Source organism: Desmodus rotundus, chromosome 12 (genome assembly GCF_022682495.2).
Source record: "Desmodus rotundus isolate HL8 chromosome 12, HLdesRot8A.1, whole genome shotgun sequence".
Taxonomy (NCBI): domain Eukaryota; kingdom Metazoa; phylum Chordata; class Mammalia; order Chiroptera; family Phyllostomidae; genus Desmodus; species Desmodus rotundus.
In genome coordinates, this window is record NC_071398.1 from 89,269,880 (window position 1) to 89,297,055 (window position 27,176).

Below are 27,176 nucleotides of genomic sequence, written 5' to 3' on the forward strand. Positions count from 1 at the left end.
TGATGCTGACAAGCTAAACAATACACCCTCCTGCCTCTAAAGGAGATGTATGAATCTCGTATGCCTGGTTATTTATTTCTCTCTTCTCTGAATGACAGGTATAGAACCTGCTGTCAGTATTACCCAGAATCTTTTAAAAACAAATAGGGCTGGTGAATCCTTATCGCTGTTAATACTGGGTATTATTTGCTCCACCCAAAAAAAGGCCACGAGAAGAGACACATCGCGTGGCTCAGACTCTCGGAAACATTAAGGTTTCTTTTGATACTCTCACCTCCAGGGCATAAATTATTAATTTCGGGTGAAGCTTCCTCACCGAGGGTGCCAACTGACGAGTGAAACTTAGATGCTTTGGTTTTATTTTTAGCATCACGCAAGAGATCAGAGAGAAATACGAACAACTGCAGAAAAGGCACACCGCTGTATTATTGTCCTAGATAGTCTAGCCATGATGGCGGAGTCTTAGGTGGCCCTCCGGATCGTCACTCGCTTCTCCCCACACTGCTGTCGTCACTGAGTCCCTTTGGTAAAAACTGCCCATGTTTTAGGTAAATAAATCTAATCTCTGAAATGCCCAAGTGGATCAAATCGAATCAAGCTTTCAAGAAGGGCTTCATCCTGCTTTGTATCTAAATATTATGGTTTGCTCTCGGCGAAGAGGCCAGGAGTCTGAATCCAAGGTATGGTTCACGTTTGCTGTCCTTCCCACAGTTAAACAGGGAACGTTTCAGAGGACACATGAGACGCTATCCTTTGCTGAGCAGAAGGTCGGGAGTAACTATGTACCACAACTTCTAGACAGCACCTTGCATCCAAGGAAAGCGTATTGAAAAGCCATCACATTGTGCAACAATGCTGGGAAAAGGGAAGTCACTATCAACACCCTCAATCTTTCAATGACACGAGCAGAGGTCTGTTCTCATTATTCTGTAGTTATAAACACTGCACACTGGTTAAAGAACGTGGCTATCTATAAACCGGAAATTAATGTGCTGACTTAAAAAAAAAAAAAAGCCCAGCTAAAACATGCCAACAAACCAGACAAACCCAGCATGCTCCATCAGCCTCCCAGTCTACTCATTATGCACACCGCATCCCCATGCTTGGCTCACAGGATTCCTTTTGCTTGAAATTCCCTTCCAGACCTCATCTGCCAATGAAAACTTGCTTTAGCTCAAGGCCCTGCTGCAGTGCCAGCTCTCTGAGACTCTCCCCAGGTCTCCCAGCCAGGGCCCACCATTCTGTTTTTTGTTGTCCCATAAGGGTTCATTAGGGCCACTATTAGAGTCTTACTCTTTATGCATCTGCCTCCCCTTGACTTTCCTGAGTTACAGCTGTGCCCTGTCAATGCTGACGTTCCTCTGGGGCCCAGACAATGCCTCGCTGGCAGTGACACCTGAGTACACTGAAATAAGGGTTTATTCCAGAGGTATGTGCCCCAGGGCCCTAAGGGTGTGCTCACCTGCATGTGGGCAGTTTAGTGGACTAGTATGCAAAAGAGAAAGAAAAAAGCCATTTGAAATAGGATTTCAGCCATGTTCTGCTCTGTCTAGCTCTTTGGATAATTATAGTAGTTGCTCCAAAAACCACCTTCAATTTATTGATTTCTGTATCTGTAGAGTGTACACTTTATTTATTTATTTTTTCTATTTTTTACTTAGAGAGGAAGGGTAAGAGAGAGAAACATAGATGTGAGAGAGAAACACTGATCAGTTGCCTCCCGTATGTGCCCTGACTGGGGATTGAACCCACAACCTTTTGGTGCACGAGATGATGCTCCAATCAACTGAGCCACCTGGCCAGGGCTGTTGAGTACACACTTTCCTATTGCTCTTTCTTTCTCATGAAGTTGCTATGTCTTTGTTCAAGGGCACTGGGTGTTAACTCTGACTTAAAACCAGAAGAATGCTGTGCCTTAACTTTGTCTCCACCATGAAATAGCAACAAATCTCAGAAACAAACCCAGGTGTCCTTTAGTGACAACAATAATCACTATAATTTGTGTTGGGCTTCATGTTTACAAAGCACTTTTGTGGGCAGGCTTTCATCCTCATAACATGTCATCCCTGAATCAGGAACTTTGCTTCTGTTCGACCCCTGAAACGTAGCAGGCTGGCTCGATAATCCCTCATCCTTAAGAGAATTAAACCCTACTCCTGTTCCACTCTCAACAAATTAACACAGTGCCAGAAGAATCTGTAAGACCTTGGATGTGCCTGGCTCAGGTAACACGAAAATGCTGGCTGGGCAGAGGACGTCTCCAAGATCAATGAAGAGGGAGCGTCCTCCCCTCCCATTCCTTTGGTTCCGCCACAAACAGAACACAAGAGAATGATACCACCCAAACCTCTGCTCACATGGGCTGTTATTCCCTTAAGAAACTGAAAGGTTCAGGTAGATCACGTCTGGGTTCCTGATGCTATTCCTCTAATCATCTGGGAAGAACCCAAGGCTGATGTCAGCATCACAGACATGAGAGAACAGGAAGTAGGGATGAGATCCCTGAGCTGGAAGCAGGGGATTTGGGGGAGCGAGCCTTGTGCTAAGGCGATGTCTGTGAAGCTGTTCCAGGAAGAGGCTTCCGGTGTCCGAATCAGATACCCTCAGGGCCACTCTATCTTCGATTTGATTCGGGAATCCTCAGCCCTCTAGATTTTCGCCAACCTGGAATGACCTCCCTCAAGCCCAGCCCTCCCCCTGCAGCCCATTCCAGCCTCTGCCAGAGCTCAAATCCAACATGTACCTGAAAGGAAGGAGGAGAGGGGAGGGGTGCATCACAAAGCTGGACTCTGTAACATGGTTTTTTGGGTTTGTTTTTTTTTTTTTTGTATTTTACCTTATTCTCGACAGTACTAAGAATGTTTAAATGACTTGGGAATTTGGGATAATTAGAAGTCACGGTCTTTGTCTTATCTGGTTTCTATAAATAATTACTTGACCTTCCATCGGAGGAAGGGCACTCAAAGACAAACAGTCCTTAAGATCACCAGGAGCAACCTTTAAACCGAAAAGTCAGTTTGCTAATATATTCGCTGCTTTGGAGAGTCATTGAATGAGTAAACACGGCTGTGTTTGTTAAAAAGAGGAGTTTTAATAGACTCTTAGAGGGTTCCTAATTGTGAGAACACCTTTATGGGAACGTATATCTCTTGGTGTAATAAACTTATACTGTTCAGTTACCTGTATTTTATTCCTCCGGGTGTACTCTAATAACGAGAGGGATTCAGTGATTGCCAGAAACTGCGCTGAGTTTGCAGCCACATCTTATTTCATTTTCACAACTGCCCGCTAATGAAGTGGGTTCGATTGTCACACCCATGTTGCAGAGGAGGACACCGAGCCTTGGCATGCTTACCTCCCCCATTAACCCGGGTACCCGCTGTGAGTAGTTTTGGACACATCCATTCAGGGTTTTGTATGCATCTATACATAAACTTGTTCTGTTTTATTAAAAAACCTGCAATGGTATCACACTATACATACCCATTGTATACCTTGCATTTCTCTGTGACAGTTCATAAAGCTCTAAGTCGCTCCATTTACTTGCTTCCTACTAGACTGCAGCTCTACCATTCTCCTACTGACAGATATAAATAAGGCTATTTTCAATTTTTCATGCCTAGAAACAGACCTGCAGAGAGGAGGCGCGTGCAAGCTTCCTCACGCACGCAGGCAGCTGCCCAGGCGAATACCAAGATGTGCAAGTGCTGGGTCATGGGTGTATATGTTTAACTTTTCATAGATTCTGCTAAGTTGTCCTCCAAGCTGGTTACTACTAGCATGTGAATACATATTTTCCTACAGCCGTGCCCAACTGTGATATTATCGAACTTGAAATTTGTTTGCCTATCTAAAGGATCATGTTTCAATTTGCATTTTCCTGACTACCATAAAGAATGTATTAGGCGATGCCATCCAGACTGGTAATTAAACAGTGAAGTCAGTTAAAGCAGGGCAACATAAAAATGTTTCTATTATTTTATTGTAGAAACACAAATGTGCATTTCTTCTCCCTTCTCTTGCCATAGGAACAAGGTCCCCTTAAGTGAAGAACCATTGACGAGGGACCCAGAGACTCCCTGCCTTAACCACAACCTTACGATGCACACGTAAGAGTCCCTGTTTTGGTTTCTCGTGTGAATATAAAGACCTTGTGAAATAATCTGAGCGTGAAATTTACTTGAACAGAGAGCTTTCAGGACTGTGCCTTCACGGAGGCTTCCTAAAGCATTCAATTTTCACTGCAAGAGCAGCTCTCTTTCCACACTTGCGTTTCACTGGTGTACATATTACTTAACTAAATCACATAATTACAGTGACATTCAACCAGTATAAACAGGTTTGGAAACCATCACACCAGCTCCTGGAAAACACACAATTAACTGAGGGAGCAAAGGCACAGGGGTGTTCTAGAGAGTAGCCCACCCACCATCCAGGTGAGCACACTTTCGGCGGCAGTCAACTCCTTTCGGAGAGCAATTTTTTGTCTTCCAATGCAGCGAGTTGGGTGAGAGAGCACCCGCTGGACCACTGATGCGGGGCATCTTTTCACATGCTCGTCGCCCAATATCCTCTATCTGTTCATTTCATTTACCTACTTTTCTAACGGATTCTCTTTTTCTTAGTTATTTACAAATGTTCTTTATAAATCCCAGATATTAATCCTTTGCCATTTATATGCCATATGCATTTTTCCCAGGCTGTTGTGACCTATTAACTACTTTTTGGCATTTATTGTTTGTAGAAGTACTGAATTTGAATCTAATGAAATAAACCACTTTTCTTCCTCCGTCGCTTTGGCTTGTGATATCTTGTTTAAGAAAGCCTCCCTTTGCTAAGATTCTAAACACATCCTACGTTTTCTGCGAACACTTCAATCATCTTTGTTATTCCCAGGTTCCAAATAAAGAGCTTGAAGTTCAGAAGTTTTCAATATTTGACCAAAATTACAAAGTTAGAAATGATGAAACCAGGATCTATATTGCTGTACATCTATATATCATCTCCCACTCACAGCACCTTCCGTAAGAAGGAATTAAAGTCCGAGAGAAGTACAGCGGAACATATGATGCCCAGCGATGTTGGAAATTGGGATAAATGCACATCTCTCTACTGAGAGTACATTAATGATTGACATATAAATGATTCACCATAAATGATTTCGCCTCAGAAAACCAGCATGAATTTCCTCCTCCCACAGAAACTGCAGTCAAAGGACCCAAGTGACTGCAGATCTAAATATTCCCGTTATAAAGTCAGTCATGGGAATGACGAATAGAGTAAAAAGCCTTGTAGTAACTATGCACAGTGACAGACGGGTACTAGGCTTCGTGCGGTGGTCCCTTTGTAAGGTGTATAAATGTACAGCCACCATGTTACACACCTGAAACTAGTATAATATTGAATGGCAATTAAAATACTACTGAGCGAACTCCCAGATGCAAACTATTAGAGGTCCAAGTCCTCTCATTCATTCAGTCCCCCCAACAATTCAAGCAAACAAACGTATATTGAACACCTAACATATCCCAGGCAATGTTCCTGAGCTCCACACCCCCATTTTTGCCCTTTGCTAGACTTCTCCATGTAGATGCTCTGCAAGCTCCTGAAGCTTTGCTTGCTCAAAACCAACTTCTACATTCACAATGTTCCTTCAGTTCTGGTCATTTAGGTCACACGCCTTCTAACTGCTCCAGGGAAGTGAGCTCTGCAGGGTGGGATTTATGTCTGATGTGCCTCTGTGTCCTCCAAGGCACAGAGCCTAAGACCCTGGTGGTACAGGTGTTCTGTCAGTGGCTCTGTTACCTTGTCGTGTGATCAACGGCTCAACTTCCTCCCTTGTGGACTACACTGTGATCTTTTCAAGGGTGGGAAGAGTGAAGAAGGAAGGAAGGAAGGAAGGAAGGAAGGAAGGAAGGAAGGAAGGAAGGCCGGCCTTGTGTTTTCAGCAGACACAATCTTCCCAGTGATTTTGCCAATTCACTGAGGTCACTATTTATTACGACTACTACCGGTCACCTTTCCAGGGGGTCATAATCTTGATATTACCATTATATCCTGATTTTTCTGGGTTTTGTTAATATCTACAATGAGCTGCCAAATCTTGTTGCTTCTATTACAGCCCAGCCTAAATCTTTACTACAGGGCCCGGCAGAAGGAATGCCTACTTGAGTGTGGTTGGTTGGGTAATAATGTGAGTGTTATAACTTATAGTTTTAATTTGAACATTTCACCTAAAATGCCATATGATGTACTTGAGTGTGATATTGTTATGTTACGGAATTACATGCTTATGATTTCATAATAAACAGGGGGCGTTATTTGTGCTGGACCTGGAATTCCCCCTGCCACCACTTTGGTTCCAGCTCATTATTTCTTGCAAAAACTATTATGAATTATCTCCCACCTGTGCACCCCACTCCAATCCATATACTCCCGCTGTTGCCACATAATCTTTCCCGAATCATAATCTCATCATGTCAAGCTCTTGCTGAAAACCTTTGAAGTCTCCCTTGAATCCACGGAGTTCATTTCAGACCTCTCGGCTGGACATGAAGCTCTCTATCTATCACCCCATCTACCTTTTGATTCCAACTTCCCGCTGCTGCCCTGCTGACACTTTCTCTTCTTCTTGTTATTAAATCTGTTTTGCATTTCTTAGTTCTAGTACGGCCTGGGACACTTGTTCTCATTCTGTCCTTCCAGGCCCACTGGACATACCAGCTCTTTCATGCAGTGGGGGCCGATGCCCCAGCCAACAGATCTCTGTCTCCTCTGATACCGGCAGCACTTACATTGCCTCCTGGGTTGGAATCCATCTCCCCTGTTTTATTTCCTGTCATTTGGTGCTTACCTTGTGCACTATGACTCAACTGTCTGAGGTGAACGTCCGTGCTTTCCCTATTTTTCTATTTTTCTGCGGTCTAGTAGAGAGCCTTGTACGTGGGGGCAATCAATAAACTATCTGTTGAACAGTTCTCTCAACTTTTCTGCACGCTCCTTGAGGACACGGAGTTTATGTACTTGTACAAAATAGGCCACCAAACTGTGGCAACTCGGGGGCTCAGCAAACATAACCAAGGCAGGATGACGTGAGACTGCTGACCAAACCATGGGCTCTGCAGGCAGAAACGGCCTGGGTTCAAATCTCAGCTCCGCCACTGGCTCGTTGTGGGATCCAGTTACTGCTCTAACCCTCCCGCCTATCAGCAGGGGGAAAGGACAGCTGGTGGTGGTGCTGTTGGGAGGGTCCCATGAGCTGTGCATGGTGAGACTCTGAGTGCACTGCCTGGTATGTGATAAGCCCCTAATGAGAGTTGGGCGTTATCGTATGAAACAAAAGAATAAAGGATGTGAGAGTCAGTCTTTCCTTCCTTTTCCCATTAGGTAACTGGTGAGAGATTTCTAAATGAATACTTTAGGTTCATGCCACTGTTACATGCATTTTGAAAAACCTTGCTCTGGAGTTGTGAAACTATTTAAAGAAGTACGCTTTGACACATGAAAACTTCTTGACTCTTAGGTTGTTTTCATGGATTTAAAATCAAGAATTTGCATCGATTCCATCCACCTTCCAATATAAGCTTCAAATTTAGGAGGCCAGAAGTTTTCTCAAGCAACGTGTGTGGTCAATACCTGATTATGTGCCCTGAAGGGATGGAGCAGGCGACCAAGACAACATGCGCCGAGATAGGTGAAAATCATTTACTTTTGGAAAGCAGTTTAGAGGTCTCAGAATCAATGATACCCATTTACTCTCCATTCCCCATGGAAGTCTTTACACGCTTAAAGATTCCAGTTGGAGGTCTGACTTCTGACTGGCGGGCAGAGTAAAGGGTGCCAGGTTGTCACAGGTGATCCCAAGTAAATAGGACGAGAAATTTCTCTCTCTTTGAATCTCCATTCAGTCTGCAGAGCAGAGCCCTGGCACAGATTCTGGCCACAGTGCTGGAAAAGGATACCCTGGCACTGAGGAAATGATAGATGCTGCAGCTACGAGAAAAGGGAAAATGGTGAACTGGCCTAAATGCAACGACAGCACATTGAGGAAAAACAGAGACAGACACTCGTCATTAGATCCGGGAAATGGCCACTGCCAGACTGGTCACTGGTGTCTTCGGCTTCCAGTGGAAGTATTATTAAAGATGAGGTTCATAAATCAAGCCAAAATTATATCAAGCAAGGAGAAACTCTGGTTTTCAGTAAAATAAAGTAGAAAAATGACTGCTGATGCTTCAACTACTCAGGTCTTCTATTTATCTATTCAGTGTAAGAAATTCATGCAGAAATGTCTGATCATACTAACTTCTCCCATTTAGTCAGAGCTACTTCTGTCTGGATTTTAGTGTTAACGTTAAAATAGACCGCAGGTTATCATGAATCTCTGTGACTTCGGTGACACCTTAAAATCCAAATTCTATTTTTGGGGCAAAATGTTATTGTCCAGTATTTTCACTCCTTGAAAGTGATCTACAATATTTAGTTGCTGATACTTCAGTATTTTGAGTTGTGTAACAGATGTTCAGAAACATACAGAGGAAAAAGAAGTAGCCTACTATGTTCATTAGCATATCATGGAAAATGACACCCTTAAGTCTCACGGGGCCTGTTAATATTCTGCCAACTCCCTCTGCTGTAGCAGAAATCATAAAAACAAAGCACATAACAGAAAAAAGGAGTTTCAGTCCAAGCGAAAATATTTTATGACATCGCAAAGCTTCTTAAAAATGCATTCATTGAAACACGGAAAAATAGCAAATAATCCCGAAAGAAAATAGAAAAGGTATTTGGCTCCATCACAGCTGAATAAATGCATACTCTTAACAATTTATAACTGCTTGTAAGAAATCAGCTAATATGACAATTAACTAAATGTTTTCACAGAGATGGAACATTAAGTTGAAGCTCGTATACTGATTCATATTAAAAAAAAAAAGGTTCCTACCCTTGTTTCAGGTCATTAGAATTCTCCCAGTAAGTCAAAACCCACAGCACCTTTACCGTGACAAATGTGAAATGCGGACTATTTTGATAGAGACCTACCTTAAAAGCACATTATTTTCCTTAGAAAGGCAACTTCCCCACCACACTCCATGTTCAGAATAATGAACCTGAGCCATTCACCCTGACCTGGATAAGAGTTAAAGGAGATGGAGAAAAAGGAAAGAATGGTCCTCTCTCCCCATGCCTCTCAACCCTAGTCCTTTAAATGTAACCATTTTAAAACCCTAATAATTTGGCTATTGTTCCCCCTGGAGCCTTCTCTATCACGATTAAAGAAGGGCTAATTCAGGAACAAACAGGATACAGGAGTAATAATGGTGCAGCTTCCAGGCAAGCTATAAATAGTGACAGCATTTTCAAGAAATCTTGTGCCCAGTAAGTCAGTCTCCATTTAAATGTGCAGTGCAGATTTTATTACAATGGTGTCACCAAAATGCGTTTTTTCTGCGAGAAGTTCCATTCTTACCAAGTTTTCTTGGTTCCTGGCTGCTATTTTCTGCTCCTCTTCTGCCCCGTTTTTCATGTATTTGACCTCTTCCACCGGTTTGATCCTATACTCATCTGAGTACCAAAAAAAAAAAAAAAAGAAAAGAAAGAAAAGACATTTTATAACTTTCTCACAAGGGTAGGAAAGTGTCAATGAGAAAAGTCCAATAGCATCATTTGTTGGAGCCGTTTCCCTGCGTCCTTTCTACAGGGTTCATTTGAAACATCTGGAAGGAGCTTATTAACCAGCCTCTTTTTATGAGGCGCTGTCCTCTGTCTACTGGGGAAAACTCAGCACCATGCTGGCAGCTAAGGATGGTGTCCTGGCCTGGTCCTTTCACAGAAAGCAAACGGTGGCAGAGGAAATAGGATATCGCATCTCCAAAACCTTTTGGAGTCTGCACACACGAGGCCGTATCGCATCATGGCCTAAGGAAGAAGTTTCTCCTTATGAACTAGTATTTTCCCTAGGAGAGTATGAGTTCAAATACCAGAGGCAGCAAATTTCAGCAGTTCATTTACGCCTTAATTTCTCTCTGGCAGGAAAAAACAAACAAACAATGAAGTACTGTTTAAGACTAAAGAGTTTAATTGATCAACAACTAGATGTAAATGAGGGGAAATAAATGTTTCCTATCTGTAATTGCGATATTAAATGTGGGCAGTCTGCAATTATTTCATATGCTCTTCACACACAGACACACTTTCATTTAATCTCTCTGTTAAGTCCCATGTGGGAAGAGACATAATATCCAATGGATGTAAGAGGGGGTACGTCACTCAGGGCTGGGGAGCACGGAGGGCCCTGGTGAGACCCAGACCTCACAACAGCGAGGGAGAGCGGGCGACAGATCCCCACATGGCCGAACGTCAGGAGACAAACTCAGGAAAACTTGCAGCTAAAGCCCTCTTCCGGGGTGGAGGTTTGGTGATGACAATGATGACTTTTTCATCAGGTTCCTGTCAACAGGATATGACTTGGGCACACTAAGTCAAAAATAGGTATGACTTTGAGTCATCTTTGGTCTGATTGGTTGGGAAAAAGAATCACAGAAATTACGGAGTTAGAGAATTTCATGAACCAACACACGGGTCACTGCCTAGCATGTGGCATGAAATAACCTCTATGATTGGCTGCCGGGAAGATGTCAATCACTGAGAGAGGCTGTCTATATCAGTGCGGGAAGTTGCACTCTATTCTCTTATTGCCTATGATTAATTTGGCATAACAACTATATTGTTATATAATTTCTTGCCTTTTATTTATACCATTTTCTTTAGTTTCAGGCTTCTTCCTACTATCCCTTAAGACACTACCCCCAAAGACATTTGTTATAGTAACATTTCAACAAGTAATTATGCTGTTGAAATGTTTCTCAAAATTATCATCCTTATGAAAGTAATACATTTGCATATGTCTGAATAAAGACTCCATGTTCACGGCTAAGCCAATTGTTTTTCCCCCCTGACAATTCAAGGTGGTTATTGCTTCTGCTTCTTTCCAAAGAAATTAGAGAGACTGGTGTGAGGCTACAGCAATGAGCCCTTTAGGGTTACCAAGTCCTGACAAGTTAATCAGTGAATTCTGATCCACAACCACAACACACAAGAAATTCACATTCCAATCTGGCATTCAGAAGAGAAAAAAAAAGTAAGTAAATTATAAAACTGGCACACTTAATTAGGGATTATTTACTCAGAATTTGGAAAAGCAGTTACTAAAAAAAAAAAAAAAAGACTGACAAATTATGCCTCCAACATAATTACAGAGATAAAAATAAAGAAAAAAAAATACTTAAAGATGGGCCTCCCCTTGACTTCCGTTTGGGACATTAATATTTATAAACAATGGTTCGCAGGGATAATTGCTAACACTTAACTGATCTAAACTGTGACCGTAGTTACTTACGGTGAGTCTCTCATCATTTAAATGTAATGGGTACACACACACATAGCATATATTTCACACAATTCCAGTGGATTGTATGATTTTGTCTATAGGACCCAAACACTCACATGATAGGCTGGACAAAGCACAACATTTTAGGGCCTAAGCAACCTGCTGGGAGAACCTTCCGACTGGCTCTTTGGCTGGCCGCACAGCAAATGTATCTTCCCGAGAGGGGCCGCCCTGGCCTTGCCCCCGTCTGTCCTCTCCCTCCCACCTGCTGAGCCACCGCCCACTGCTCTGAGCGCCCTAGCAATATACACTCTTCAGTCTCTTTTCAACCCTCCAGGAACACTACTGAATGGAAAGAAGCAGACACATTATTAATATTTTTCTAACATCTTTCTTCAGTGAAATGGAAAAGCTGCTGGCTGCCTGATTTTCAAAGCAGCATTATCCCAACTACGGACTTTCTTTTAACACCAAGGCAGAAAACCATCTCCAATTTAACAAGGGCATAGGTTGGAGCGTGTCATGGACAATCACGGCTGGCTAGCTGCCACCACGTGAGAGGACCCAGCTACGACCAGCTACAGAGAAAGGCAAGCAAACAGCCACGCCTACGAAGGCGGACCTATCGTTAGTACTTCCACAACACACCGCACAAAAGTCATCCTGGTAGAAAACAAAAAGGCCAGCAAGACCCTTGGATACGCCGCCGTTTGTACAAAGCAAATACGTAAAAATGGTCTGTCAGACTTCTCAAAGGAATGAAGAGGTCCATCTGGAAAGAGACAACTCATCAGAAACATGTCACTCATTTCCATGGCGACGCAGCCGTCAGCCCCGGCTTGCCAACAGGCCTCTGTGCAGAAGAATGCGCGTCTCGGGCTATTTCAGTAAAACCACTGCTGCAGAAGCCCAGTGTTCCTTTTGTGGGAGGCACGGGGGGCTCAGCGCGGGACTGCAGGCCCCCTTCATCAGATCGCACACTGGAGGCAGCTAGCGCGGCCACTGTCCCCAGCCCGAAGGTCCTGGCAGAAGAACGTTGTCCAACCTGATTAAGAGGCAGGGGAAGCAGGACCGTCTCCCTCTGGCTCCCTCACACCTGTTCACAGTTTTTCTTTTCCTCCTGTTGGTCTTGTCAGGTGGCTTATTCAAATGTACGTCGTCCGAAACTGTTGGCTGATGCCCCTTTCCCTGCCGCTCACCACCCTCTCTATGTAAACAGTTGCAAGCTGTGCAAACCACAGCAGATCTGGGGGAAAACAATGCCCTTGGGATTATTTCCAGCATCTCATTCCCCAGATTACACCAGAAAATGCTGGATCGCTTTTGCGGCAGCTCCATCACCCTGAAAACAATTTGTTTCCCACCAAATCTCTGTACCTCACTTTTGACACAAAGTATATCCCACGTATGTGCACATATGCATATTATATTAATGTTTTTAGATCTAGAAGGGGTCCGTTGGCATGGCTGGCTTTAGGTGAGTATGCAATCACCCCCATTGTCTGCATCCCGTCCGTTCTTCCGCTAGGAACAACTTCCTGGCCCTACCCCGGATCTCCCGAGCTTTGCAGATAGATCTGCTGCTGGGTTTCTTTTATAATCAACAGAAGTGACTTTCAAAGGAATCCATCAGATGGAGATGAGTTCTGGGTGGGTTTGTAACACCAGGATTATAAAAACAAAGTTAACTATTTCCTAAGTGCACATATTAGGTGGGGAAGAAGGCGGAAAGCAGAAGAAAGCTATGATGCTGCTCTCTGAGGTAAGGAGGACCTTGCACCTCCGTCCGTGCCTTTCCACCCAGTGACACATCTGTAATGACAAATCCCGTCTTCTCCAGCACGGTTCTTATTTCCAACACTCCATGCTAACGCCCTCATATGGAAGCAGTCCAATATCTGGGCGTCTTCATGGAATGCATGCCCTGGTCACCCGCTCCGTCCAGAATCTGCACGAAGACTCCCTGGTAGACTAATTAGTATCCGATGCCCAGGAACGTCCGAGGGCTTGGGAAAGGAGGTACAAGAAGTAGTTACAAAAATAAACAGACCAATTAAAAAAACAAACTATTCTCCTTTATAGCATAAACTTATTTCCCTTGGGCTTCTCCCATTGAACATTCTGTCTCCCAAGCTAACTAAATTTGTGTCCCCAAATCCTGGTACAACGTCAGATTCTTGACTAGGATCTTTATTTCCTTACTTGGTAAAATTTTCCAATGGACGAGCATTCACAATGTGGCTCACGGCTTAGCCTCTGGAGCTGGAATACCCAGCATTACGGGTTTGGGTAAGCTACTTATCCTTTCCGTGCCTCGGTTTCTTAATCTGTAAAATGGGAATATTTATGGTGCTTGATCTCACACACAGTCACGTGAATTCTCTCATGAAAGTGATGCTTAGTCTCTAGTAAATGCTCAATAAATGCTGGCTGTTGCTTTAGGAAACCCTGCTGGTTCTACAGGAAACACTCTTCTTTTTTAACACCTTTAATTGTTTTAGCGAACACTATTCTTAATGCACAAAATCCATTAAGGTATAAAAATCCAAAATCCAGTGTAAACATCAATAATTAGGTTAACCAAAAATTGTGACTTCACTGTGTTAACAAATGAGGAGAGAGGAAGTGAGAACGGGGGTTATTGTCCCCAGTAAGCCTTTAGTATTTTTTTGACTGTATGCTTATATTACTTTAGTGAAATATAGAAAATAAATTTAAAATCATAATAAATAATGTTTATGTTTGGAAAAAAGTGACCATTATTTAAGTGAGACCGGGGGTCTCCCTAAATGCTTCTCTCTCTCTCTCTTTATATATATATATCTATATATATGTGGATATATATAGATATATATATATACATATACATATACATACACACACACACATTGTTATCGCCACTAGCTCACAGCCTACCTCTGAGGGCACAAGAGTGAATAGGTGAAGCTCCAGCTTAGAACAGGCAGAATGATTGTTTCAGAGCAGGAAGGGTGGAGGCTGCTCCACAGAAAGTAACTGGAAGGAAAACCTTTTTCTGGAAGCACAGAGGGAGGCCTCTGGCGCTAGGAAGCAAACACGGACAGGTGAAGCAACTGCATTAAGAAAAAGTGGTCTTCGGAGCATTCCATCCAACTATCAACTGTTCGTGCCTCCACTCACTCACTCATTCAACAAACATCCACTCGACCTCTGCTGGGTGCTAAGCCCTGGTCTTTCTCAGAGCTCATCAGATACAGTCCGTTATGCTTGCTTTCTGCTCGCCTGCTTTCTCACTCAAAGTGTCTGGCACACAGAAGGCGTTAAATAAAGCCTTTTTAGTAAGAGAGAGAGAGTGCTGACCTTCGTTCAAGGTAAATAAATATTCCCCCTAATGAGTGCTTCAGTCCTTTTCAGTCCTTTGTCTCAGGGTTTGTTTGTTGGGGTTTTTTTACCTGCTGGGTTTTCCAAAGAAGAAAAAGATCTCTAAGAAAAAAAAAAGCAATACCATTCTTTGCATTTTTGCATACAAGTACATAGGTATGAAACTGCCCGGTTCAAGTCCGCCTTTGGTCTGTGGATGTCCTCAATGTGAAGTTCTTGGAGGAACTATATTCAGGCTGTGAACTAAAATTTGTATTACTCCCCATCTGGAATTTCCTCCCCATCTCTCTGTTGACTCAAAGACTATTCTAGCCCAAGTCTCACTTTCTTTATAAAATCTTTTTTTACTCTCTCTGGGCTACAAGTATCTCTTCTGCCTCCAAATGTCTAAGGTTTTCACTAAAACTTGCCAAAAACTCCAAGTTATCTCCTTCACACGAGTCAATTTAAACTAATTGTAAACTGCTCCAAGCTTAAGCTAAAACTGAATCTTCTAAGAAATTTTATGGTTTTAGACCCTCATATGGAACATTGTTGGGTCATTCTTAAGTTCAAAGATGGCTGAGCCATGGCAAGTAGGTCCACGTGTTAGCTGAAGCCTTGAATTACGTGGCATTACAAAGATTTCATAACTAGTTAGAGCAGCTTTAACCATGTGCTTGACTCTAGCGAAGGCTTTGCATAACACTGCAAGTTTCTACATAAATATAAAACTAATTATAATAATATTTACATGACTGCGAATATCATAGATAATACATGACATGAATACAGAATGGTAGCTGTAGCTTGGTTCAAAATTTAGCCTCTCAGTCCCAGAAAATCACTCTGACTTTGCAAGTCCTGCTGCTTTGTCCTTCGAGAAGTTAACATCTTCATCTTCAGTATGGGGAGAGGTTATAGGTCTGTGATGTTGCTTCACACCACAGCTCCTCCCCTTAGCTGTCTTTTGCTCTCCCCCACCCTTCAGCACCTGCAGATTCAGAAACCTTCATGGATGAGAGATGCTGGCATGGCACAGGGGCCAATCCCTTCATGTCTGCGCTGATGACTCTCAGCCGTTTGGAACTGGGAAGAGACCCCAACCACCTTACTCCAAGGCTTTTTGCCTCTCTCTGAAAGAAGGAACAGCAAAGGTGGAACATGCATCCTGAGATGGACCAGATGTTTGAGGAAGGTGAGGAAGAACATATGAATAAAACATGGAAAGGGCCAGAGAGAGAAAACACAGAGAATGTGTGGTCTATCCCAGGGGCAAAGGAAATGCCATTGAACGTGATTCCAGCCCCTTCCCCCTCCATGGGGCAGCAGGGAATCACAATGGATGGAGTTCTGGCTCTAGAGGGGCCTTCTCTTCTGCACCTGGCTTCTCGACCTTGCTATTGCATGCCTTGGAGAGAGGGGACAGGGCTCTGTGAGTGAACTCAGTGAGCTGAGATGACTGGGCACAGGGTGTTATGGTCTCTTTGCATTCTAGGGCCTTGTCCACGTAGCTGAAGGGAACAGGATGAGAGGTGACGCAGCTGCAAGGACGGACAAGAGGTGATAAAGCTTCTCTCACTAAGCACATTTAATAATTAAGACTGGACCCCTTCAGACCCCATTCTTGAATCATTTAATCATTTCAGAGGCCAGACAACACATTTCCTTCATTCATTTGGGGTTCATTATTCAGTGACCAGGGGACCATTATCCAGTCATTAAGGGCCCCCAACATTCATCTCTGACAAGCTCTGACAAAAGACATACAGCCCGATCCAAATCCAGCCTGGATTCCTGCAGGAAAGCATATGCAGACCCCAGGGCCTTCTGTGGGGAGTGTGTTTAACTCCATGTCATACTGTAATAGTTCTCAACCAAGAAACAGCATGAGTGGCCGAGGAGGGGGCAGAGCTGCACCCAGGGAGGGAGGGCCACGGGTGTCGTCCTGACAGCGGTTGATCAAGTTTCTCCGCAGCCCCGGTCAGACTGTCCTGGACTTTGGGCTCCTTACCCATTGCAGAGCCATCCACTGGGACACCTGAGGAACTGGGGACCAGCTCAGTCCTCTCTGCTATTCTCAGTGGGGTTCCCATTATCCTTAACAACCATTCAAGATAAAAGCCCACTCGTTAATATCTTTAATAACCTTAATAATCATTCAAGACAAAAGCCTCCCAATTATGTATCCTCTGCCCTGCTTGGATCTCATCCCCATGTCAGCCGGTATTATAAGCCCCTTTCTACAGCTGCAGAGGTTAGTCCTTGATGGGCTGGCCAAGGGAGGGTGGTGGGTCCAAACCCAGGCTGGTTCAATTCCAGGGAAGAGATTTCTTTGGGAGATGATGTAGGTTTAAAGTATGAATGAGTTCAAAAAGGATTTGGACACATTTCTAAATCACAGAGATATGAATAAAAGTGGTAAAGACATCCAACTTTCATGGGTAATGCCAGAGAAGGTATTAGATCCTTCCTGGTTAGGCCTCTGGAGCCTTTGATCCATGGAAGACACTGTCGCTGTGCTCCTTAAGTTAGGTAACGATGTAACACCCAAGTAGAGCTGGGAACCTTTCACTCCCATGGCGACTTGACCACTGCCTCCTCTAATAAAGGAAAACGGGGTTTTCTCCAATCTACAGTAAAGTAATTACTATAAGGCCTTTACACGAACTTATTTTGAAAGAAAACCTCACTTTAAGGCCTCTGCTATTACTACTGTGACTTTGAAGTAACTTTGATAACCTCGTATGACCTTAGCATTAAGACCAAGCAATAAATCAAGGATCTCTTCCTTCATTGAAATGAGGAGGAGGAGAAGGAGGAGGAAGAAGAGGAGGAGGACGAAGAAGACGAGGAAAGAGAGCCCATTAACATTCTGGACCCAGTTCCGAAAGCCTGACGTACAACAACCCATTTAATACGACTCTGTGAAGTATAACCATTAATGCTTCCATTCCACGGATGAGGAAACCGAGGCACAGAGCGTTCACTCAGTAGCTGCACCACCGAGTGAGTTGGACTGGGCCTCGGCCTTGAACCCAGGCCGTGTGACTCAGCCTCCAGGCTCTTGTTTGATTTCCCACACGTGTGCTAGAAAGTGAATTTCTGATAAAAGGTATCTTTGTGTCCTGATTTCCATTAAGAACTGTCACGTGTTATCACATCATGTGTCTTCTCCTTGAATGAATGTCACCCTTAAGATAAACCTTTTTGGGTCAAAGCATTGAAAAGGACGTTATAAAATAGAATCTAAAATCAACACACACTGTGATAGTCTTTTCAGAGTAAACCAGAAGGCGGTAACAGCTCCTATGAAAAGAGACTAATGGAGTGTCTCACACGCCCTTCTTTGCACATAAAATCGATAAAATTCCACCAGTATCAAGAGGGCCTGAAATGTGAGTTGCTTTTCTAGGACTGGCCATAAATTTCTGCTGATTCATTTGCATTCAGGTCTTCATTGCCCTCTGCGATCAATGGTCGTGAATTTGCAGGCTGGTTGGTCAGGATTAGGAAAATATATGACTGTTCCAGAAACGCTTCCCCACTCAACGTGGCTGCCACAGAGTCATCACAGACAGCAAACAATTTGGCCAATGATGTGTGTGTGTGTGTGTGTGTGTGTCTGAAGTACATTTTAATGTAATGTCCATCTGATTTAATTCCTTCAATTGGGCTCTGACTTAAATGATTTCCTGGGAAGGAAAAGATTCTCAGACAATAACCGGGACAGAGAAAAGCATTAGCACTTGAGCATCCTAGCAAACCGCCGGCCCTCCCACCCCCTAGGCATCTGACCATCAGGCCAGATGGGCTCACGCTCTTTGGAAAGAGCAGAGCTAATGAGAAGAGAAAGATATGGCCTGAAGCAGAAAACCCCAAGGGGGCAGGGATGGAGGGAAAGTTCTGCAGAAGATTAGAGAAAGGGAGAGGTTTCTGAGGTACTCAAAAGACAGACAGACGGAAGGTCACCAGCCTGGCCAAAAGCTAGTGATTTCTGGGAGTCGATTTCAGTCCGTGGCAGAATGAGATGCCTCTTTGGGGACCTTTGATGTAATTCAGTAAAAATGCAAGCTGCTTGCCAGTGATCCTTCGTATTTCCTATTAACAAGGCTCCGGATGGAAGCTGGCTTCCAGGGCCTGACGTGGTCCGGCTGTACCACTCACAAGGGTAGGAAAAACTGGGCAGGGTCATTGTGAAGTTAAAGGGATTCCCAAGTTTATAAGCATCACCACAGTGAAACTACAATTTGTGATAAAATAGGATAGCTTCTCCACTTAGGAAAAATATTCGTGACTTGACTTCCCTTGAAGATCTCATGAGAGTCGCTCATGTGCAGAAGGAAGGTGCTGGAATGCTCAGAGAGGGCTCACACACGGACGTGAGGGAGGTGGAGGGCTCTTGTTCTCTTTCTCTCCTTGGACAAGTCAGTGCCTCTTCTCACAAGAGCATCCTTCACGTAGAACAAAAGATCATTTCCAGGTGCTGTGAATCGCCAAGTGATTTCCCCTCTGAGACTAAAGTGTGTTCCCATGGCGGCAAATAATGGCTCTTTAGGAATAATGTATCTGGGAGAGCTTAACGGTGAGTGACACAGTCAATAAAAGCACACTATCTTCCACCCTGGCCAGTATGGCTCAGTTGGTTGGAGTATCATTCCCATGGACAAAAAGGTGGCGGGTTTGATTCCAGGACTCACACCCTGGTTGTGGGTTCAATCCCTGGTTGATGCGCATACCAGAAGGCACCCAGTTGATGTTTCTCTCTCACTCTGACGTTTTCTCTCTTTCTCGCCCCCTTCCTCTCTCTCTAAAAAGCGATGAAAAAATGTCCCTGGGTGAGGGGCAAAAACAAACCACTATCTTCCACACCTTGGTTGGTTTGAACAAGACTATTTTTGTGACACATTCTGCTCAATTTGTTTATAAATAATGGTAGCAGAGGGACAGAGTCATTCCTAAGGGCATCTGAGCAGTTCAATTAAGTCCCTATCATCCAAAGGGAATGGCATAGCAATTTCGAGGTAGGCCTGGTCGTGAGAGCCTGAGGACACAGAGCTGATGGAGGAGGGTCCTGAGGGACCTCCGCCACCATCTACATGTAAGCTATTTAAATGTAGATTAGGATCTCCAATATTCTTGAAGATAACGTTCCATCTTGTTTCCTCAAGAGGGATGCAGAGTAGCAAAAAGGAACTGTTTTATCACCTCGCACCTCTTAGAATGTGTGTTATCCATACGGTAGGAGTTAAGAAGTGTTGGCAAGGGTATGGGAAAACAGGACCCTCCAGCACTGTTGGTGGGAATGCAAATTGGTGCAGCCGCTGTGGAAATCAGTATGGAGGGTCATCCAAAACTTAAAAATAGAGCCACTCTATGACTAAGCGATCCTTCTTCTGGGCATTTATCCAAAGGAAATAAAGTCACCATCTCAAAGAGCTGTCTGTACCCCCATGTACATCGCGGCATCATTCACAGAGCCAAGGTATATCATTCACAATAGCCAAGGTATGGAAACCACCAAAATGTAGAAATACATAAGGAAAATACGATACACATTCAAATATATACATGTGTATATACTGGAATATTATTCAGTCGCGAGAAAGAAGGAAATCCTGCATTTATAACGGACGTGGGTATACCCTGACGGCATTGTGCTCAGTGCAATAGGTCAGACAAAGACAAATGCTGTGAGTCTCCCTTGTATGTGGAAACTAAAGAAGCTGAACTCATAGAAACAGCACAGTGGTGACTTCCACGGGCCGAGGGAGGGGGGAGACCGGGAGATGTTGGTCGAAGGGCGGGAGGTTCCGGGTGTGAGCTGGGTTCCGGAGATCCGACGTGCAGTGCGGTGGCTGCAGTTACTGAGTGCCTGAAAGCCGCTAAGAGGACAGAGTGTGAAGCTCTCTCCACAAAGAAAGGGAACCGTGTGGGGTGATGGATGTGCTAACTAACCTCGTTAGGGTAAGCGTTGTGCAATGTGTGAGTACAGTAAATCACCATATTGCATACCTTAAGTTTAAACAATGTTGTACGTCAATTACGTATAAAGAAAGCTGGAAAAAGTAGTAAAAAAAGAACTGTCCTTTCTGAGTCTTTGTGTGATTTAAACATATAGCAAAGTATGAAAGGGCCGCACAAGTCTAGACAAACAGGCCAAAGGAGAGTGTGGGAAAACAGCCCACAGGGAAGCACAGAGCGGCCTCGGTGCCTTACTGAGCACGTCCCCTGCGCGAGCGCCGCTCTCCTGCAGGTGGGGTCTGCTTCTCAGGTGCTGCTTGCACCTGCAGGCTGAGTTAGGTAAAAGCTCAGGGTGCAAAGGTTTTCAAGTAGAATGCGTGACCTGGGCCACGTGTGATGCAGCGTATGCAGGGTGTTGGAGGGACAGGAAGAGCCAGGTGAGGGGAGAGGGAGGGCCTGTAGGGAAGGAAGGCGAGGTCAGAAATGGACCTCTTCAGGCACCCCAGCCTCCAACCAACTCGCGAAAAATGAAAAAGCGAGCCATGTCTCAAGATCCCTTCACACTCAGGGTGCATGAAGTGGACCGTGCTGGTTTCCACGGGATCAGGGAGTTCTAGGGCCCTGGGCAATTCTGTCCACCAGGGCCGGGCCCTGCGCCTCGGTACAGCCTGTGCTGGATGCTCTTTGTGAACTAGCCAGCAGCCAAGGAATTTGCCTCAAGGTAAAAAAAAAAAAAAAAAAGAGTCAAAAGCCATTGATGTAGAATTTTGACTTTATTAATCTTTTTTTGTAGGTATGACTGAATTTTAATAATATAAATGTAAGCTTCAATTTGGTCCATTTTCTTACTGATCTTTTTAAAATTATTTTATTATTTTATTTAATATTTTATTGTGTATGTTGTTACAGTCACCCCATTTTTCCCCCGTTGTCTTATTAATCTTTATGGCCCTATCCTGAAAAAGTCTGTATTTTCAAACTCTAGTGTCGCATTTCACACCACGTGGCTGAGGCTGAGAACGTGGCTGTTGCTTCAGAACTTGAAAACCTCGTACCCCATGAACTGCCAAAGAGGAGGAGCTTCTATTGGTACATAATGTCACCTCCCATTGCTGCTCCCTAATCAAAAACCCATGGATAATGAAGCTTGCATTTAAAGGCTCCCCAAATAGATCCCCAAACTGACCATGTCTTACTACCTCCATTGATATCTCCCTAGTCCAGACCACCGTCCTTTCTTGCCTGAACCGGCCTCAGGCACCTCCTTCCACGCCTGCCTCTTACAGTCTGTTCCCCACAGAGAAGCCAGAGTAAGCCTTGAAATAAAAAACCAGCATCAGACTGCATCCTTCTTCCGCTCCTCAAACCCTCTCCAGGCTTCACTCCATCCCAGGATGCCCTCTGAGTTTGTCACCCACCACTGTGCTGGCACGAAGACCTCAGGCTTTATCCTGGGACCTCCCAGCCGCGTTCCTCAGGAATCTGGCCTTGTTGGTTCTGTCTGAGACACTGCTCCTGAGTATTCTCAAGGCTTACTTCCTCTCTTTCTTCTGCTCAAAAAGGTCCGCTACTCGGATGGACCTTTTCAGACCTACGAGTCTAGAAGAGCCACCCCGTCACCCTCTCTCCCCTTTTTTATTTTTCTCCTGGCTCATCCCCACCTGACAGTGGACTTCTCTGCTTATTGCCTGTGTCACTTCCCAGGGTTTAGGCAAAATGAGAGCAGCCACTGTCTTATCACATGTCACATCCCCTAACAAAGGCCCATTTAACAGTTGCTCAATAAATATTTCTTGAATGAATAATTGCAATTCTCAAGTTCTAGTGGAGCTAAAAGCATATTATTTTTTCAGCTTTAACACTTGGCAACTTCATAACTGCATTAGGGGAAATAAGGCAAGAACAAAGGAGAAACGTCATGGCCCAAACTCAAAATATACACATTTTTAAAATAAAGAAGCATTTCTGGAGTGAAAGAAGGCAACGGGAAGTAAAAGATGAATGACAAAAAATATGTGTTAAACAATAAATGCCAAAATGCTGGGTGCCACGTTAAAAAAAAACTCCTATTTCATGTAGAGTTTCACCATGTCTGCCTTGCTCATGGATCGAGATTGACAGTGACATTCGCCTAGGGAAGCACGGCTGTCTGCAGCCAGGAGGGACCGCAGATGCAATTCGGCTGGTCCCGAATGTGGTTTGCAAAGTGGAAACGAAGCAGAATCTGAGCGGAGATTTGCCCCAGTCTGGATTTGCATGACGTTTGAATGTATTCATTAGTTTCAAGGATTGCTGCTCTAGGGCCACGCATTTTCACTCCCCCCTTAATCTTGCACCTTCCATTCCTCATGGCCATGCACACAGCCTCTGGAAATACATTTAAAATCAAGATGTAAATATTCATTTACATTATAACGAGCATGGACTCGAATTACCTTCAAGGCAGTGGGCTGCACACACGTCCCCCACGGCCTTCCTCCCTACACACTAACCCCCTTCCCTAGCAAGGGCCCTTCTATCTAAGAAACTTTACTTATGCAACCTTTTAAGAAGCCATCAAGAGCCATTTTTATCCACAGCTGAACAGTCTGTTGGTCGTTATATATGTTAGCAGAGTGTTACTTATATATACATTTAACATTATAACCATAAAACTATGACCTCGGCTATCTTTTAGAATTTGACTTTCTGTGAGTTTTGACTACTTTCTCTTGTCCTTTTATGGCCTGGCTGGACCAACAGTGTTGCTACATACGTTAATAAACAAAATTCCACCTGGAAAGTGACCAGATTACAGGACGGTAGTTCTTGACCAAGCCATTAAGCTGGGAATTTATATGTTCTTTTCTTGTCTAGACTTTGTTTAAAATTACCTTCTATTATACATTTCACGATCCCTTTCAAATAACAGAACCAATGTACTCTACCACTACTGCTAACCAAACTTTGAAACAGAAAGTCAGCACCCCGATTCTCTCCCTGACTAGAAGCTGCACAAATAGGCAACCCTGGATGAAAGATAAACACCCAGCCAGATAAGACCGAAGCGGGGACAGGGCCCCACACACTTCCAACTTTCTCACCTTCTAGCTTGTGGTCATGCTTTGAAGCTACAGAAGATACTGGTAATACTACTTTTTAATTTTTTAGAAGAAAAAAAAAATTACAGCATGAAGCAATCAACACCTTAGCCAACTCTGGACCAGAAGGCTGTTAATTATTGAACACTACCACTGCCATCATTTTTCTAAAAAAATCAAAACTGCATCACATATAATCTTTTCCGTGGCCGCGTGGCTGCAGAGAAATGGAGAACAGGGAGTTGAATGAGCTGTCTACCGGATGGGGGTCAAAGCGGAACCTCTGATGCACCACCTTCCCGGAGGGATGGATCACCAACGCTCAGTCCACTCACAGGCAAGATGTAGCAACCGAGGCTCACCGAGCTCACTAGTCACAGTGACCCTGTGGCGGATTCCAGACGTCCCCAAGATCTCTAGCCACTAAGCCTGTGGCTTCCTTGTAAATCGGGATTACTAGGCTACGGACATTTGTTTGTATCTGTTTTAAAAAACCTTATGCACTCTGTAGCCCGCTGTGATCTCAAAGGGAAGTGACTTCTGCAAAGAATTACAGTAGAAAATTGGAGAAGAACCGAGAGATTGAGACTCAAGTCACAAAGGATGAGGACAGCTCGATTTAACATTAGCAATGGGACAGTCCCTACCTACAGGGCCCTGCTGATTGCTCCTGTTGACGCTTCGCAATGAAGAGCAAGACCAGGCCTGCTGGCTAAAAATAAACTTAAAATGGGGAATGATCTCATGGTTATTTCCTACCTTTCAGTTTGTTCTCAAATCTTAAGCAATGTATTGGGTATTGGGCTGAAAGCAGGCAAAAAAACCCTGTTCATTTAACAAGTGTGCCACAAGTTGGCAAAGTCAGCTCTTCCTTCAGAGCCAGGAAGGTCACTGTCCCCAGTGACGTAGGGTGATGAAGTCAGTGTTGAGAGGTGGGGGAGGGAAAGCATAAGAACTTTGTTATCGGTAACCATTCCTAATGGTTACTTCTGGAAACAAGGAGAAGTATTACACCTGCTAATATTTCCAGTGGCAACAAGAACATGAAAACACAGAACATTCTTTTACTAAGCTAGGACCTTGAGCGCATTGCTTTCCATATGTTATAACCCATGCCGGCAGTGGCTTTAAGTTAAGAGAGGACCTAAAGAGAAGGTAGCAAGGCATAGTAGTTAAATGCATAGATTTCGGGACCACTGCAAGAGATTCCTAAGGTATTGTGAAGATTAAATAAATTAATAAACAGCCAAACACCCGAAATGATGCCTGACACATAAAAAGTACTCAATAAACTCCTTTTAGAAAGTTTTCTAGATGATTCCCTCTTTTAAGAGGGATGCTCATCCTAGTGTGTTCCCCCAAATTGTTTTGTTATTTAATTTTTTAGAAAACTTCCTTTTGAAAAAGAGAAATTAGAACATGTGGAAAACCCACAAGAGCACGAAGGCTCACTGGTCATCAGCGCCGCCCGCAGTGATGAGTCAGCAGTACTCACCGCTCATCTCGCCTGGTGAACGCGGACAGAGCGGCTTTGCTGCGGTCCATGTGTGTGCACATCAAGTATACATTGTCATGGGATCGATGGAGTCACTCCACGTGTACAAGGTTCATAACCAGACTGTTCCACTTAATATCCAGCATTGTGACACAATGAAGTGAACAGACACACCCAAACAAGAAACGAAGCCTCAACTACTGTAAACTTGGTTGTCTTCCTATCCCAAAAGTCTAGAGAATGCAGGATTAGTCATTCGATACGCTTGGCTTTTCATCTGGCCTACGGAACTGCAGAGCCAGACAGATTCGGACATGCAGATGAGTTCCCAGCCTCTAAAACACAGGCTTGACTTTCCTTTGGTTCAGAAATAAGTCCCCCAGACCCTGCTCTACAGGAGCAGGCTCAGGAACTGGGTGAAAGCAGGGGCGTCTTCCTCCCCAGACGAGTGACTGTTTGTCAACAAGAACCAAGGGAAACTCATTGTGAAACGTGGCCCATTACACGTGTTTGCTCTTCCTTCAGAGCCCTGGAGTTCACTGTCACGGATGAGTCATGGCGGTGAGGTTGGCACTGGGAGGTGTGGCCCCAGAGGACTGTCGTCAGTGCACGGGGCTCCAGCCAGGCCCAGACGCCCTACATGCTGCAAAGCTCGATAAGTTAGAACTTGCTGAATGGACGGCCTGGCTGGGAACAGAAGAGGCAGGCGATCTGATGCTTTGCTCTCCCTCCAGACAGAAAGTTCCCAGACCACAGGAACTGTATCTTGTTCATTGGAAAAATCCCTTATTAGGCCCAACAGAGTGCCTCCTCTTTCTAAAACACCCATCTGTTCACTGAAGGTCTGAAATCAGACACAGGCTCTAAGTGAGCATGTTACCTGGATGAACTCAGGCTAGTTACTCACTTCTCACAGCCTCCACTCTCTCACCTATAACTGGGCATAACAGAACCAGGTCATTATTATTAATATCAGTTCATTACTACCAAACAACTTATGTATTGGGCACTATGATATGTTAGGCAACGGTGATATGTGATTAAATTGTAAGTATTATCTCCATGGAGTCAACAATCATAAAATACTAATGATTTCCTGCAGAGGAGCTAGATTTCCCTCTAAGAAGGAGGCGTCTTTTTTTTTTCCATCAGAGTTGACTGCTCTGCCCAGGGAACAGCCTCCACCGATTCTTCCCACGGCCGTGGTCCTTGTGGGCATCCTGTGCCGACACTCAGCGCAGCTCTTGCTTTCACGTTTTCAAGTGTCTATGTCTCACCAATTTATTTCCTGTGGGTAAATGGTTTTTTTCTGAAGTCGCGTAAACTCTTTGTGGGCAGGTCAGCTGACTCTGTTTCTTTTGTCTCCACCGCCCACAAGCACGCGCGCCTGTTTATGAGCAATCGCTTATGATCAGCTGAAACTGTTCCCACCTTGTAACTGGCCCATCAATGGCCACTGACCAAGGCTCTGGCCAGAGTGGCTCAGTTGGTTAGCGTGTAATCCTGATACGCCAAGGCTAGAGGTTCGATCCCCGGCCAGGGCACATACAAAGAGCAACCACTGAATGCATGAATAAGTGGAACAACAAATTGATGCTTTTCTTTCTCCCTCTCTCTCTCTCTCTCAAACCCTCCCCCCGCCCCCCCAAAAAAACCACTGACAGAATTATTACCTCAGGAGTACTTAATTGGATGAAGCGATTTTCCTCACTGTTGAGAATGCTGCTATCAGAAACACAATTAAACTGCGACACCGATTTATGATCACAAACTGCCCGGCTGGAAATACTGAGCAGCTGAAGAACACTCAGGACGGCTGGGTGCGTGCATGAGTGGTAGGCCAACTCCTGCTCGGTCCCAGGGGGATGGACACGCCATTGTCACCTCACACTGTGTCCCAACCCTCCCT

The 27,176-nt window shown here is 44.3% G+C and overlaps 1 protein-coding gene across 2 annotated transcripts in view; it reads right to left on the reverse strand.

The window, feature by feature from the left end:
* The window catches only part of C12H1orf21 (chromosome 12 C1orf21 homolog), a 188,893-nt gene that overhangs the window by 76,051 nt on the left and 85,666 nt on the right, over nucleotides 1–27,176 (reverse strand). For both annotated transcript variants that reach the window (XM_053915768.2, XM_024552706.4), the window contains exon 3: nucleotides 9,470–9,564. In XM_053915768.2, coding sequence (XP_053771743.1) covers nucleotides 9,470–9,564 — 95 coding nt within the window. The remainder of the gene's footprint in view (nucleotides 1–9,469; nucleotides 9,565–27,176) is intronic.